The sequence below is a fragment of the Rhineura floridana genome, chromosome 2 (assembly GCF_030035675.1).
Source record: "Rhineura floridana isolate rRhiFlo1 chromosome 2, rRhiFlo1.hap2, whole genome shotgun sequence".
NCBI lineage: Eukaryota > Metazoa > Chordata > Lepidosauria > Squamata > Rhineuridae > Rhineura > Rhineura floridana.
The window spans coordinates 218,577,446-218,594,664 of record NC_084481.1 but is presented as its reverse complement, the minus strand read 5'-3'; the positions used below and the strand labels follow the sequence as shown (position 1 = coordinate 218,594,664).

General features: G+C 43.5%; 1 protein-coding gene across 5 annotated transcripts in view; it reads right to left on the bottom strand.

Annotated features, from left to right (window-relative positions):
* MARK3 (microtubule affinity regulating kinase 3) overlaps positions 1 to 10,773 on the bottom strand; it is an 89,490-nt gene extending 78,717 nt beyond the window's left edge. For 3 of the 5 annotated variants that reach the window (XM_061612239.1, XM_061612243.1, XM_061612241.1), the window contains exon 1: positions 9,545 to 10,773. In XM_061612239.1, the coding sequence (XP_061468223.1) occupies positions 9,545 to 9,607 (63 nt within the window). In that variant the 5' untranslated portion in view covers positions 9,608 to 10,773. The remainder of the gene's footprint in view (positions 1 to 9,544) is intronic. The other 2 variants (XM_061612244.1, XM_061612242.1) reach the window with 1 other exon arrangement.
* Between the last annotated feature and the right edge of the window lie 6,446 nt (positions 10,774 to 17,219).

The following is a 17,219-nucleotide window of genomic DNA, read 5'->3' as shown; positions in this document are numbered from 1 at the left end:
GGTCTCCACATCTGACTCACAGCACAACCCTATACACACTCACCTGGAAGTAATCACCACTAAACATACTGGAACCCACCTCAAAGTAAAAATGCATGTACTGTGAATAAAACAGCCATAGCTGCTAGTACACTGTGGACCATGCTCCATAGCAATGCCCAAACTGTTGCTATTAAAAGTGTTACTACGTGGAAGACTTGGATAGTGGTTTGGTGTCCCCAAATGTATGCCCTCCTTCTACAGAGAGACAATGCAATACACTTTCACTGATCAACTATTACAGCAGAATTCACTATGATAAGGCCACGGAGACAAGAGCGTACAGTAAATATGTTTCATTTCACACCACAAATGTGTCTTCTAAATGACTGAATAAAATGTGCAATAACTTGCAGGAACCTTGATAGTGCTTCCTACGAGATGCAGGACAGTCTATATACAAAAAACAAATGAAGGATGGACTTTAGCTCAGTGCATCTGCTTTGCATGCGGAAGGTCCCAGGTTCAATCCCTGGTATGTCCAAGTAAGACTGGGAGAGAACCCTGTCTGGAACTTTGGAGAGCCATTGCCAGTCACTGTAAACAATACTGAGCTAGATGAACCAAGGGTCTGTCTCAGTAGAAGGCAACTTCCTATGTTCCTAAATAAATAGAGCCCAGAAAAAAATGTAAAAAAACAAAACAAATATAGTGCCCAGAAAAATGCAGTTCAAACAGAAAGCGGATTTTGTTTTTAGACTAATGCTTTCCAAGTCAGCCTAAGCCAAAGCAATAATACTGAACTAGTCCTGAAATACTTCAATAATGTAAAACAAATTAAAGTCATCCAATTTTCTGCTGGAGAAGCAGTGTAAAGACTGTTTCATGTAATGCTGAGAGTTAATTTTTGGCACGAAATACTGCCCACTGCATGTTCATGCATCTTGCTGAAAATGGAAATGGACTGTCTTCAAGTCAATCCCGACTTATGGCTACCCTACAAATAGGGTTTTCATGGTGAGCGGTATTCAGAGGGGGTTTACCATTGCCTCCCTCTGAGGCTAGTCCTCCCCAGCTGGCTAGGGCCTGCTCAGCTTGCCACAACTGCAAAAGTCAGCCCCTTCCTTGTCCACAACTGCCAGCTGGGGGGCAACTGGGCTCCTTGGGACTATGCAACTTGCCCACGGCTGCACAGGTGGCAGGGCACATAACCCCTGAGCCATTCACTGTGGGATGATCTTTAGCTGGGTGATCTTTACACCCAGGAGACACAAGCGGGGACTTGAACTTGCAGACTCTGGACTCCTAGCCAGGCTCTCCTCCCCACTGTGCTCTACCAGCTGTATATGCATCCTGCTAACCAAACATTATTTAACCAACAAAACTCAGAGTGACTTCATTGCATATACCCATGTACTACATCATTAGTAAAATCAATAGAAATGTTAATTTCTCTGTGTTTGGAAGCTGTTGCTTGGAGGAAGGCCTGATTCACACATCAAATTAAACCAAGAACAAACTTTAGCCTCCTAATCTTTTGCGCTGGGTCACATGTAATGAAAAGCCAGCCTCTGGTTTGTTGCTTCCCTGTACAGCAGCAGAAGCAGGGAAGAGTGACTCAGGAACATCTGGCAGCATGCACCAGCGCTCAATAATTGTTTAATGCAATGTGTAAACCACCTCCAAGTGTGAACATTCCCAAGAGGCACTGACAGACAGTCGCTGACAGGCAGGTACATGTGGAAAGGCTAATATATGAAGCAGCTTTTCAGTGGGGTACACAGCATCTCAAAGAAGCTAGTTAAAACTAAACAGAAACTCAAGGCTTAAGCTCACATGAAGCAGCCATAAAGGGTCAGAATTCCGTCCTGGGCTCCTACTGGAAGGAAGGGTGGGATATAAATTTATTAAATAAATAAATAATGAACTCGGCTATTTAATTTCAGAGGACAGACTGTCTTTGGCCAGTCATAGTTTATAAACCTCAAAATGCTTTTAGAGAATGTCATTATGCCTAGTTGTACAAAAGAAAAATGGGTTTCTGCACTGACTTGTAGGATATGCCTTCACTTTAAAAATTACTTAATATGGTTCAACTTCAAGCACAGGCAAGAACAATGCTCATTCAGCATTTTTCTAGAAACCAATATGAAACTGTAGTAAACAGTATCTGTCTTTGCCAACAGATGATGTTCAGTACTACCTTGAAAAAATCAGCACTGGCTCAATTGCATCCCTTCCTCATACCAGAAATGAAAAATAAGTATAAAGAAGTTCAGAAGGTAGCCCCAAGACCATCGAACCAAAAAACAATTTAGGTAATTTATTTAGGTGATTTATAACCCAACCCTCATTAAAATCAATTCTAGAGTGGGGTACTACATTAAATACATACTAAAATAAAAGTCTAAAAAAACTCACACCACAATAAATCAAATTTATAATAGGACTGAAACAGTGGCAAAAATCTCCTCTAGTCAACTGACCAAATGCTTGAGTGAATGAAAATCTCTTTACAAGATGCCTAATATTTATCAAGATTGGTGGCAATCGATTCTGTGAGGGGAGGGCATTCTACCATCAGGATGCCAGTATAAAGAACAGTTTCTCATGTGTTGCAACATACCACACCATGTGCAAGTGCAGCATTATTAAGAGAGTGTCCCCACTATATCTCAAAGACTAGGGTGGTGTATTTGGGAGTAGGTGATTCAACAGTGACCTGGGGCCTAAATTTCAGTTTTTATTCTATGCTTCTTTCACCTAACCTCTCCCCCACTACAAATGCAATGATAGAAATGGAAGAATACATGGACTTGAACAATGATAAAAAGGAAGGGAAAAACACTTATTTACACAAATGAACTTACAGGTGCAAATGTTCAATTTGCTTTATTTTTTAACTAAAACAACTATCCACAATCCATTTAAAAATTAATCTAGTCTAGAATTTGGACACTGGAGAATGGTTTGAGCAGTCCCCACCAAAGACTTCTAAGCATGATGAAATTGCTGATACTCTTTTACTAGCTAGATACTAGTTTAGTAAGTGGCCACATTGTTAAACCTACTGAATAAACCTGACAATGAACTACAGAAGTGTCCGATTTAGGACAATATTCTCTAACAGGCAACTTTGGGGGCCTGGAATAAAGTCTACAAAGATTCCATAATTGAATTTATTAACTCTGGCTGAATATACAACTGAACTTCTAACAACTCTTGTGGAGTTCCATCTAAAACCCCTTGCTTCATCTCAGCAAAATACTCTGGCCCCTTCAATGGATCCTCTGACAGTACATCTTCCGCAAGCTTTGCATTCGGGCCGCTCCTCAATTCTAGGTGGAGCTCTTAAGAGGAAAAAAAAAATCTACCTAAGGCCAAAAAAACAAAGAACTTAAAAAATCAAAAAATGTCAGGGGTTAACAAAATGAGCTTCCATAAACTATTTGCACTATTGGGCCAATCCATATCTACATCGCAGGCAAAAGGGAAAGACGACAAAAAGAAGAACGTGCTCCCACAAATTGGTGCAACACTTCCAAAAATGAACCCCTCCATTATGACCCCGCCAATACAACAAGAACTCTCAAGGGGAGCTCAAGCAAGTCAAGAAGGCGACTCCAATGTCCAGAAGTTAGGACCTGGGTTCCCATCAATGGAGATTTTATCTTCTGCCCAGCCAGCCAAATCGAATTCCTCAATATGGCAGCTAGTTTGGATTCAACATAAACTAGTTTTTGATAACTATCCTAAACCTCCTGGCTTTTTGCCCCAAACTGACCGAAAACTGCATCTGAGGGAGCTCTTAAAACACTGTTCTCAGACTTACCTTCATCTAAAGGACATAACCCAAGTGGAATACTTATATTTCAATGGAACAAATGCTCGGACAATAGTCTCCTTTGCTTCACAGAAGACAGCCAAAAAATTTTGGCATTACAAACAGACGCTAGCACGAACAGGCGTTATCATTCACCGCTATTTTGAAAATAAAACACCTCCCCACTCACTGGTCCCACTACGGATGTCCTATATCTCTCCTCCTCGAAAGCAAAAATCAACACCTAAGCTCTCAACAGCCCCGGACCCTGAAGATTCCATCGTCCTAGAGGACAAAGCTACTCCAATCGAACCTAATCTCTCACTGATTTCGACTATGCAAGAAATGGACCAGTCGCTTCGATGGTCTTTGGAGCCCTTTGATGAGGACGAAAAGGCTCTGCTAAGCTCCTTTACCTCTCTTCCATTTAGAGACAGACTTGTGATTCTATCTAGACTCGATCTTATGAAGTTTCATCTTGTGAACATTCATACCCAGTTACCCGTACCAATTCCACCTTCACCTTCTTCAGGTAACGAAGAACTTGGAAAGGAGCAAGATTTCCCCCCCTTCCCCATTAGCGATCCTATGGCGGCATGGCACAAGATGAGGTATTTAGAGGAGGCAGAGCTAGGTAAATCCTCCCCCCCAAATGGTCCAAAAAGGAGGGGAGATCACCTCCACCTATGCCCATCGAGGTAAAAACGCTAAATCTAGCAAAATCAGCTGAGGACTACAGGAGGGCGGATGAGGGGCTAAGTACAAGCCCTGCAAGCAATGCAGCTGGCGGTGCCCTCCTTAAGGATAATGATATCAGTGTTTCCAGCAAATGACTACTTTCAATCTTATCTTGGAATATCATGGGTTGGGACAATAAATTCCATGACTCGGAATGGATATCCCACTTACAAAAACATAAGATCATTTGCTTGCAGGAAACCTGGTTGCTCCCTGAGAATACTCCGTTTCTTCAAGGGTATCATGCTTTTAATTGTCCCGCAACTAAATATAACACTAAAGGCCGTGCTAGTGGTGGCCTCTGTACTTTCATCTCAGTGGATCTCCTGGCGGATCTTGAGCTACTGTCATGTGGGTGCCCACAATATATGCAAGTGGTGAGGATAGTTGGTAGCCAATTTGGCTCTCTTATATGTGTCAACGTTTATTTTCCCCCCACCATAGCCAGTATGGAATCCACCTGGGACCAATTATCAGATATCTTAAGTGAACTCGGGAGACAATTCCCCCATGCACATATAATTCTTTGTGGTGATTTTAATGCCAGATTGGGATCCCGTAGCACCCTGTCAGAGGCCTCCTCTAATCAAGGTCCTTATCCCCTCCCACATATAGAAGGCAGAACATCTCTGGATATTCAATCTAATAAACAGGGCCGCTGGTTAACCGAGCTTAACTTGTTTCAGATGATATGTCCCCATGGCTCTGAGGTGGATTTATCAAATGGTGCATTTACCTACATGACCAATAGAGGAGCCAGTGTAATTGATTACATCTTTATTTCAGCACCCCTGTATTCAGAGATCGCAGGGTTTAAAGTAGATAATAGGTCCGAAAGTGACCACTTCCCCCTTGTACTGTTTCTTAAGATCCCTATCCCTTGTCTGTCCTCCCAATGGTTCCCGGATTCGGGACTACTGCTGGCCGAACGAAGAATCCGCTGGTCTCCAGCGGTATATACTTCTATTGCACATCTTCTGGCCAGTGCCCCCTTTCAACTCTACTGACAAAATTTTATTAAGGAAGTGGAGGAGTTCTTGTCCCATTATCAAGCTATTATTTCTGCACTGAGACCAAGGGTAACTCGGCCCTCTCTACAAGAGACTTCTAAATATTGGGCTAAGACATGGTTTGACAAAGAGTGCAAGTTGGCCAGGAAACATCTAATGAATTTTGCCAGGACAGCAATAAGAGACCCAACAAATTACTCCCGGGAAATACTAGTCCCCTTAGATCAAACTATAAGGTAATGCTAAAACAGAAAAAGGAGTCCTTTGTTAGAACCGGCTGGTGCATACTGGCACAAGCTGTTAAGGACAAAAATGAAAGCAGGTTTTGGGAGCTGGTTGCCAGGGGGACTCATTCTAACTGTCCTTCGGTCCCTTGCCTGATCCCTGCAAGACAATGGTTTGACCATTTTGCTCAACTCCATCACTCTTATTCTTATCCAGTATCCCGAGTCCCTTCCCTTTTGCGAAAAGAGTCACTATTGTCCTATTGGCCCCCAGTCACATCTACCCAAATTAAGGAACTTATTTCCTCCCTTAAACAGGGGAAGGCACCTGGCGAGGATATGATGCCCCCAGAAATTTTCAAAAACTTTCCTGACTGGTGGGCACCAATCCTCGCCAAACTCTTCACCCAAATAAACAACACAGGGGTGTTCCCTAACGGGTGGAATCAGAGTATCATTGTTCCAATCCATAAAAAGGGAGAGTGTCAGGACCCAAATAACTATCACCCCATTAGTTTGCTGGACATTGGAGCTAAGCTCTATGCTATATTTCTGTTGTTAAAATAGAGGAATGGGAAGAGGCCAACCAAATTATTTATCCAGAACAAGGGGGAAGGGCCAAAGTACAATAGATCATTGTGCTACTCTCGCCTTTATAGTCAGGCAATCACTTTGTGGCCCGACAAAGCATTTGTATGCAGCTTTTGTCGATCTAGCTGCCGCTTTTGACTCCATCGATAGAACAAGGAGGCTATGGGAAAAATTAGCCAACTCCAACATTGACAGACGTTTACTGTTTCTGTTAAAGGCACTGTATTCCAACAACTGTGCAAGAGTAGGCCCTTCAGGCTCCTTAACAGATCCCTTCCCAGTTTCGAAAGGAGTAAAACAGGGCTGTTTATTAGCCCCCTTCTTATTTAATTTTTATTTAAATGATATTGTCGCGACTATCTCAGGTTTAGATCTTTTCCCTCCTTCCCTGGGTTCTAGGAAAGTATCGTTACTGCTCTATGCGGATGATATGATTCTTCTATCAATCACCCGCATAGGATTGAGAAGGGCCCTGGCTAGACTTTCTATTTATTGTGACTCGGAAAAACTCGAAATAAACTGCTCCAAGACCAAGATTATGGTCTTTGGCAAGAGGCCCTCCATTCATAAATGGTCAATAAATGGCCAGCCGATTGACCAATGCCAGACATTTAAATACTTAGGAGTCTATTTTACTGACTCCCTCTCATGGAGGAAGCATATTGAGTCCACGAAGTTAGCCGCTTTGAGATCTAGCGGATCATTACTCAATTTCTACAGCTCGGCAGGGGGTAATCTAGCCACACCCGCATTGAAAATATTCCAGAGCAAGATATTAGCCATGATACTATATGGAGCCCCGATTTGGGGCTGGGAGAACCCATTATTAGATCAGTTAGAGATAGTCCAGAACAAATTTTTGAAAAAACTTTTGTTTTTACCCTCATCCACCCCAGCGGCGATGTTACGCAGAGGTAGGTCTTCCCTCCATTAGAGCCCGGATCCATCTTGCCCTGTTAAACTATTGGAAGGTTGGCACACAAACTTCTTCAAGACCTACCTTAAAAATAAGTGCTGAAAAAGCCTTATCAGACAAGTTTTGGTCTGCACAGCTGACAAGGATCTGCCAACTATACCATAATGATCATCTTGTCCTAGTAGACCCCTCCAATAAGTTTTGCCTTAAGGAGGCCATTTTCAATCACAGCGCCCGGTTAGCCAGGCTAGCAATAATAAATTCTAAATTTAGTAAGTGGTATGGTTCTTTCAAATTTGATCACTCCAGAGCAAAGTATTTGGACCAACTTACATCAGTGAAATTGCGACATGCTTTCACTTCTTTAAGGTTTCAGACAATGCCTACTGTGTTTCTGGTCGGCTGGTATAAAGGGATCCCCCGGGCCCAGAGATTATGCATTTGTGGGGCCCCTGAGGTGGAAGATCTTCCCCACTACTTGTTGAAATCCCCCCTTTACAATCACCCCCAGGCCAAATTTTTGGATGAGTTTTTGACACGGGGCCCAGAGCAGTTAGCATCTTCCATCGATCTCCTTTTGTCGGATATGGATCCAAGGATCACACATCGGGTGGCTCTATTTGACTGTTGATTTTTGGGTTAATTTAACTGTATTTTTAATATTTCTTTAATGTATTTGTATGCATTAGTCTGTCTTTTATTGTCTGAATTCTCTGTTAAGGCCAATGGCCAAACAGTAAAATAAAATGGAATGGATGGCTGAATATAGTCTTTAGTTCTTTATATAATCTCCAAACTAAAGTAAACAATGAATAGAGAAGTTTTATCTACTATGTCAATAATGCCAAAGCCTTGACAATGAAACAATTGTTCCGCTGAGCATATTTTCCACTTCTGTATCTAAGCTTGTTGCAAGTATCCTCAATCAATCATAATGAATAGACTAGCTTACACATATACATCACAAAATACTCAGCAAAGTATCGTTTTCCTTGCATTCAAGTTGGAGCCTACTGAAAATCTTCCGTTTGCAACAAGCCTTTCAAATAAATTTTTTTATCCCAGTCTGTATCAGTACTGAACTTGAAATTGTTTTTATATGTTTTTATTGTTGAATTGCTTTACAATGTTTTATAGGAAGCAATTCATGAATGAACTATATAAATAAAAGTCTTCTTTCTTGGGGCCTATCAGAGACTGTCTAGTTTAAATCAAATCAGCAGTACACATAATAAAAGATATGTCTCTTCTGTTTTAAGACCTGTATCACTAAGCATATCTCCTCTACACAATTTCTTTGTGTAGGATTTCCCTACACAAAGAATTTCCCACAATAATTTTCCCATTTAAAATGAAACTTGCAGCAAGTCAAACGTTCCTCAAGTTAAAGCAGATAATCAACTTTTTCTCTCCAAGTTCCAGATACTCTGAACTTCCACTTTCTTTCAATTAACAGATTTCCTCCAAATCACATATTTTATCTGAAAATAATGCAGTTTTCTTTAGCATCTATGTTACCAGCACTCAAATGCTGTATATATGAAAGTGGATGAGCCTCTCTTTCCAGAAAAAGGGGGTCTCTTTCAAATCACATAAGTGACTGCCAGCAAAAGAGGTCAATTTGTCACTTAAGAGAAATATAAAGCAGATTAGAAAGATAAATTAACTAGGTCATTCAATCTATTCTTTGTCAGTGGAAAGAACCCATTCTTTCCTGCAGTAAGTTTATTCATGATCCACTTTTAGTGATTAGCACATTGTATGCCCAAGAACATCTGTTGGATGTTTAATTTGTGTTGCATTCTAAAGACATACCACTAACATTTGAGGATTTTAATATGAAAAGTGATATTGAGAGAGATTCCAAGTTTAAACAGGAAGGTTATTTTAGGCAGGCCTTTATAAGAATTTCCCTACTGAAAACACTTTTAATAACCTGTAAAACATCTGTCACCAGATATCCACCAGCCAATCATCATAACAGTAGGATGATGTCCAGCTATTCTTTGAAAGCATTTCAATTATCAGTTTGACTGTATACGATCATTTTCATCACAACTTCAAGCATTCATATTTTTATAGAAAATCTCACATTTCCACCAGCTATTTAATAACCCACTTTATTATGCATGTATACCTTGTAAGATAGAGGCAAAATATACTGTGCTGTCTACTATGAAATTGAACACCAGATATTAAAAAGGCATTCAGCTTACTGTAAAACTTAAAATTACGCCAAGAAACAATCCTGAAGTACACTCACATTTTCATTCACCGTGGGCAGTTCATTCACCGTAGGCAGCGGAGTTCTAGTGGACATTTTCATTCGCTTGTGCTGAAGCACCGTTTGTGATGGCAAAATCCAGCTATATTATATAAAAATTTTAAAAATCCTAATACCCTCCTCCCCACAAATATATATTTACCAAAAAATGCGTTTTAACTGCATGGTAGTGGTTATGAAGTAGTACCACCATCAAGAAAAGGGGAGTGTGGGGAGGGAAATTTGACTTATTTCCTTCTCCACCACGACCCCTCTTTTTCATCTATATTCCAGTTTGATAATGGAACATTGTATCCTCCTGGGAGTCTTCGGGGATCATCCTACAGACAGATTAGGATCCTTAGAAGGTGGCGGCAGGGGATTAAAGAGGATAGGGATTCTCATGGAGTGCAAAAAAGGGGGGAGGGAGAGAGAGAAATGTGCCTGTGTTAGAAGGGGCTGGGATTAGGGGGAGGGAGATGAGGAGACACCAGCAGTTTACAAGGAGGGATGGGGCTGCGGACGAGCAGAGGCAAAGGGCGCTACAGCAACAGAGTCCCAAGTACGAGAATGAACCGGAGTGTATTGGGGGGCAGAATAAAACCTGCTTGCTGCGCCTCCCCCAGTCCTCTCTCAGGCACTCCACTGAGGAAGAAGCAAAGCGGGCCGCTCGAGGCTGCTCCAGGGAAGGCACCCGCGTCCCTCAACCTCTCTCCCCGGCACCAAGCCCGCTTCACCGGGCCTCAGCTCTCATGTTTTTTTTAAATCTCTACCCTCCTCTTTCTTCTTCTCAAGCAGAAGTCCCAGTTACTTGAGCCGCCTCAGCTACTACCACCACCACCCCGCAAAAAGAAGAGAGAAAAAAGAGCAGGCCCTTCTTCCGCAGCTCCCCAGCGAGGTCTTGTAGAGCCCCCAGGCCGCGCTCCGTGCGTGTAGGAAAGACCCTTTCTTCCCCACCACCAAAGCGGGTTTCCTTCTTTCCTACCCCCCTCCTCTCCCCTCCAGCCAGCAGCAGCAGCAGCGCCGCCGCTCCCAGATGATCCAAGATGGCCGCCCGGCTTCCTCTGCTCCGACATGAACCGGAAGAGACCATCCCCTGCACCGAGACAGGCTGCTGCTGAAGCTGGGGCTGCGGAGAGCGGGAGATGGACGAAAGCGCAGGCGCAGCCGCGCGTGCTCCGTTGTCTTCCTCCCTCCCTCCCTCCCTTGTTGCTAAGGTCCCTGGCAGGGATGAGGGAAAGGAGCCTTAGGTTGGGCGCCTTTTTATGTGTGTGAAGGAAGAAAGTAGCTCTGCCTCTCTCTGAGGCTGGGAGCTCGGTTAGAGGCTCAGAGTTTGCTACTTTCTCTCATACTAAATCGGGGTTTCCAAACTGTGGTCCACAAGCTTCATTCAGGTGGTCCATAGGGTGTCTGCCTTAAATATTTATATTGATTTTTTAAAATTGTATTTGTATTGCTCCTTTTAAAAATATGTATATGGGCTGCCAAGACCTTAGCAATTTTCGGAGGGGGGGGGGTTGGGAACCACTGGTTTATATATCTCAGCAGTAGTCATAAATCACATTAGAGTTACTCAGAAGAAAATCCCCTTCTTTTCAGTATGGTTTGATTCCAAGTTAAGTACGGGCTGTCCCAGTCCTAAAGAAAATTTATCAAGAACAGGTGTGGGGAACCTTTGGCCCTCCAGGTGTTGCTGAACTAAAGGTAAAGGTGTCCCCGCACTTGTAGTGCCAGTCGTTTCTGACTCTTAGGGTGACGTCTTGAGATGTTTACTAGGCAGACCGTATATATGGGGTGGTTTTGTCAGTTCCTTCCCCAGCCTTTCTTTACCCCCAGCATATGCCGGGTACTCATTTTACCAACCACGGATGGATGGAAGGCTGAGTGGACCTCGACCCCTTTTACCGGAGATTTGACTTCCTCCTTCCATTGGAATTGAACTCCTGCCATGAGCAGAGCTTCGGCTGCATTACCGCTACTTACCACTCTGCACCACTCCCATTATTCCAGGCCATTGGCCATGCTTGGGTCTGATGGCAGCCCTAATTCAGCTGCACCTTGAGGGCCAAAGATTTTCCAACCCTGATCTAGAACGAGAAGGCAGCTTGTTGGCACCTTAAAAAACTAAACCAGATTTAGTGTGGCAAAAAACTTTCATGGTCTGGAGTCAGTTGCACTAGATACCTGAAGAATTCGCCTCTGTTGGTGGATGTTTAAGAAGCTGTGTCATTTTCAAAAGCAATAGAGTTTTGCACATGTTCCATGGAACTTTGCTACTGGTCTCTTTACAAAAAAATCTTTGTAAAAAGCATTCCCAGGATGTTTGAAATTATGGGGAGGATTCAACACAAGAGTGTGTGACTCTTTTATGTATCCAAGATAAGTAGTGACCATTTGCTAAATGTAATAATTGGTCTTTCTAGCTCAGCTGTAATCAACACCTGGAGTGAAGAGAAGACCCTTTGTCTTGGTTGACTCCCAAACAAACAGAACAAAACCTCTTGATAAAATTTAATTCATTAATTTGCATAGAACTAAGGTTGTATCCTAACTGCACTTTAGTGGGAAGTCCCATTGAATTAAATAGGAGTTACTTCTGAGTAGACATGGTTAGGCTTGTACCATCAATTCAGTATCACTTATTTCTTTGTTAAGTATGCTTTTAGAACTGCAGCCTTTACTCTTAATTCCACTGATTGCTGCTGGCCTTGTTACTAGGTTTGCCAGCTTGTGGTTTCAGACAAAGGGCCTTTTGTATAAGGGGAATAATTTTAAAGGGCAAATTGCCTCTGAACATGTGCAAAATGCCATTCATTTGGAAAAGAAAATAGTTTTGAATGTGTGTATTTTAAAGAAAGGGACAGATAAGATCATAGGTAAGAAGGTCCTGTATGTGTATATAAATGTGATATATATAAATACACACACACCAAATATGTGATTCTAGGATCTGAAGAACTTACTAAAAAGTGGTATTTGAATTAGCCCTTAGGGAACCTTGGTGTTCTTTCACTTCCCTTTTCATGTTTCATTAACAATGGCTGTTACAAAGTTGATATTGACATTTGTGTGGGCACAGCGTGAAAGTATTTTTGAGAGCATCCTGTCTGAATTTTCAGAACTCTCTGGCACACTTTTTGTTTAGTTTGCTATATGAAGATGCTTGCTTAATGAGCACCAATAGTCTTTGATGATGATTAGCTACTGGACACCCCATCTGCTTTAGGTGGGGCTTAAAGAAGTAGTTGGAAAGTAGCCAGCAGAGGAAAAAATATGCGCAGTTTTTAGCTACCTGGTAAGAAGGCAACATTTGGGAACTGAGCTTCAGTGGTATGTTCTTATTGATAAATGCTACTAATGTCTGTATGCTGGGTTGTTGGTTATTCCTCCCTGTTTGGTTTTTAGATTATTATTTTTTTAATGTAGTTCTCCAGTAGTTTTTCCCCATAATGAAACTGACTGGGGAAAAGGCTGTCCTTGAAAGTTCCTTCTGCTCCAGGATGTGGAGAACATGAAATAATGTTTCATCCCTATTGTGTGCGTAGGTCAGGGATCACCAACATTTTTGGGGCAGTATGTACACTTCTAAACAGGAGTTTGTGGGCATGTCACACACACATATGCAGCAACCACACACACACTGTTGCATGTTTTTGCTTTTTTCCCCAAGACCAGTGGGGGAGGGGTGAGCTCAGGAAGAGTGCAGCTGGGAAAGTAAGGGTTAACCTTCCTTCCCCGGCTGCAATCTCAAGGAAGACCACCACCAACCTTGCAACAATTTGGCTTGGAAAAAAAGCTTTCTATTGGCTGCAGTAGAAGCCTTGTTTCAAGCCTAATTTTGGGGATAGGAGGCACTGCAGGCACCAGGGAAGACTTCTTCAGTGGTATGGGCACCCATGGATGCAGCCCTGTAGCCAGACTTCCTTGTTAGGTGGAACAGATTTTGAGAAGGAGGTGCGTAGTGCCAACACTCACTCACTCACTCACTCACTCACTCACTCACTCACTCACTCACTCACTCACTCACTCACTCACTCACTGGTGGAGAGTATGTGAGGGCCAGTCTAGGGGAAGGAAAGACTGTGACCTTTTCCTTCACCCCTTCACCATGAAGAGAGTGTGCTAACTTACATAATGGGCTATGTAAACATCAACTTAACAGAAAACTTAGGAACCATGAATTAAATGACTGGAATTTTTTTATCATAAGAAAAAAAGGATGTTAAGGATAGAGTGAACAAGGGGACACCAAAAGGTGTTAACTCCTCATTGAGGGTTCCTCTTCTAGTCTTGTTCCTAATCTTTAGATTTTCCTTCCTGTTGATCAATCAAGGGAAAACTTTTAAATTGTTTGCTATATAATGGACTAACTTTATAATGAAAGTTAGCAATTGGAAACTAATTGTGGAAAGCAACTGGAATTTTTTTTACTTTTTGCTGGGTTGATTTTTCTGTCCAGAAACTCTGAAAAGGCCTCACACTGAGAAGTACACATTGGGAAAAACAGAAATTAGGCCTAAATTACAACCTAGGTGGCCACAGCAGTGTTTCTGTCCTTTGCCATCAAGTACTCAACAACAAAAAATAGCCACTATGATTGTGAGTATAGTGAGTGCTTTAAAAGAGTTAGCAGAGTAGATATTTTGTTCAATCACTTTAGGTTATCTCTTTATTTCACCCTTTAGCAATAAGCACCCAATCCTCTTCTACTCATCATAATAAGTGCAGAATAAACAAACTCTTACGTCTTATTGCAGGCAAACAAACATGCTTCTTTAGTGCTGGCTGGGTAGAGAACACAACTGAAACTGAAAAGAAGAGCAAAGGAATGTCCAAGGGGTGCAGTCTAACTGTAAAGTTCTAATATTTAACTCTTCAAACGTCATGTTACTATATAGGCTGTTTTTTCAGGATCATTGTAGTAACTATTTATTTATTGTATTTGTATACTGCCCCATAGCCAAAGCTCTCTGGGCAGTTTACACCCAGGGTGATTGTGATCATGAAAAATCCACCCTCAGTCAGGAAATCTTGAGTGAGCAGATTTCGGAGGGGGGGGGGGCTCTTCAAGATGAGGCTTTTCTTGTATACTCACCCTGCCTTATTAATTTAATTTTTCAGAGGAACCTATTCTTAAATTGTTCCTGTTTTTAAAATAAGCTGTCATTCTTGAAATGAAGGCTGTCATTGTCTGTCATGTCACAAATTAAAAATATAATTTCCCAAAAAAATCCTACAGGGGATTAAGAACAGCTTGGGGGGATGGTACACCCATTTGCTCCACCCATTTACTCTATCCTGGCTACAGGGCTGCACGGATGCCATATTTGTAACCCGTTATAGAGGTGAACATTTGTCTCCTTAGTGTTCACTTGGAGGGCACTTTCACGCCTCTTGAGGAGGAGCCATATCTCAGTGCTTAGAGCACAGGCTTTGCATGCAGAAAGTCCTAGGTTTGGTCCCCAGCATCTCCTGGTAGAGCTGAGGCTGTTGGGACATGTAGACCAAAATGTCTGAAGAATACTAGGCTGGGGAAGGCTGGTGTAGCCAAAAGCTTAAACAGCCCCGCCCCTCGCTCAGGAAGGAAGTCTGCCTTCAAAGGAAGGAAGCCTGAGATAATCCTAAAGAGTTAAGCCCCAGCTGATAGTTGAGCCATCAGCCTCAAGTAACACATCATTGGCTGGCAGCAGTAGCTGGGAGGAACCAGCCACACATATAAAGTCAGAGCACCCTAGCGAGGGAGCCTGCTCCACGAGCGTCAAGGCCCCCGCTGACGAAGCGTCAGGGCCCCCGCTGACGAAGCGTCAGGGCCCCCGCTGACGAAGCGTCAGGGCCCCCGCTGACGAAGCGTCAGGGCCCCCGCTGACGAAGCGTCAGGGCCCCCGCTGACGAAGCGTCAGGGCCCCCGCTGACGAAGCGTCAGGGCCCCCGCTGACGAAGCGTCAAGGCGAGTTAAGCAGCAGAGCGAGTTCGGCAGCAGGGCGAGGAGGCCAGGGCCCCCCACTCTGCCCGTCTGTTCCCTAACCTCAACTAAACCGCAGTCTCTAACCCATTGACGTAATAAACCTTAAACAAAACTATGCAGGTAAGAAGCCAGCAGGTGTGTGGGGGCTTTCCAGTGTTTTGCACCGCCTGCAGCATGTACGACTATCTGCCTGTTGGACAGAAGTTGTGGGTGTGCTCTCGGTGCAATGAGCTCCTGGCTCTCCGGGAATGACTTCATTTCCTTGAGGCCAAGGTAGCGGACCTGGAAAAGCGGAGAGAGGCAGAGAGGTTTGTGTAGGAGGCCTTCAGGGACGTTATAGCTGTGTCCCACTCCAACGATGATAGCTCTCCTGCTATCATGGAGAACGATGGTCTCGGGGAAGGAGAGCATCCAGCTGAGGAAGAGGGAAACGATCCCTTAGAAGGGACCCATTCCTTGGGGGATGAGCAGCTATCCTCTCGTGCTGAGGATATATCTCCAGGGGGTGGAGGGATCCTTGTAGTGGGTGATTCGATCATTAGGAACATAGACAGTGGGGTGTGTGATGGGCGTGTAGACTGCAAGGTTGTGGATATCACCCGTCGTTTAGATAGTTTGGTAGACAGTGCTGGGGAAGAGTCAGTGGTCATGGTGCACGTTGGCACCAACGACATGGGGAAATGCAGCCGTGAGGTCCTGGAAGCAAAATTTAGGTTGCTAGGTAGGATGCTGAAAGCCAGGACCTCCAAGGTGGCTTTCTCTGAAATGCTACCGGTTCCACGCGCAGGACCAGCCAGACAGGCCCAGCTTTGCAGTCTCAATGCGTGGATGAGACAATGGTGTCGGGTGGAAGGGTTTGGATTTGTTAGGCACTGGGGAACATTTTGGGACAAGCCGGGCCTGTACAAAAGGGACGGGCTCCACTTGAACCAGAATGGAACCAGACTGCTGGCACTTAAAATTAAAAAGGTAGCAGAGCAGCTTTTAAACTGACTGAGGGGGGAAACCAGACAGGAGCTGAGGAAGGTCCGGTTCGGAATAAACCTCCCAACTGGGATAAAAACCAAAGAAATGATGACATTTTAAAAGGGGTAGGCCTAGAAGTAGGCATTGTGAGAGCAGGGGCACAGGATATAAATTCAGAAGAGCAAAATTACCACAGGCCAAACCACAAGTGCCAAAGACACTGGAAGAGAGACACTGCTTACAAGTGCCTGTACGCTAATGTTAGGAGCCGCCGAACCAAGATGGGAGAACTGGAGTGCTTGGTCTTAGAGGAGAGCATGGATATAGTGAGCATAATGGAGACCTGGTGGAATGGAGAAAACCAGTGGGATACGGTTATCCCTGGATATAAACTATATCGGAAGGACAGGGATGGACGTATTGGTGGCAGAGTCGCTCTATACGTGAAAGAAGGCATTGAATCCAGCAAGCTCGAAACCCCAAAAGAGGCAGACTCCTCCACAGAATCGTTGTGGGTGGTGATACCATGCCCCAGGAGGGACTTAATACTGGGAACGATCTATCGTCCCCCTGATCAAAATGCTCAGGGAGACCTTGAGATGAGATATGAAATTGAGGAAGCATCCGAACTAGGAAATGTGGTAGTAATGGGTGACTTCAACTACCCGGACATAGACTGGCCGCATATGTGTTCCAGTCATGACAAAGAAGCAAAGTTTCTAGATATTCTAAATGACTGTTCCC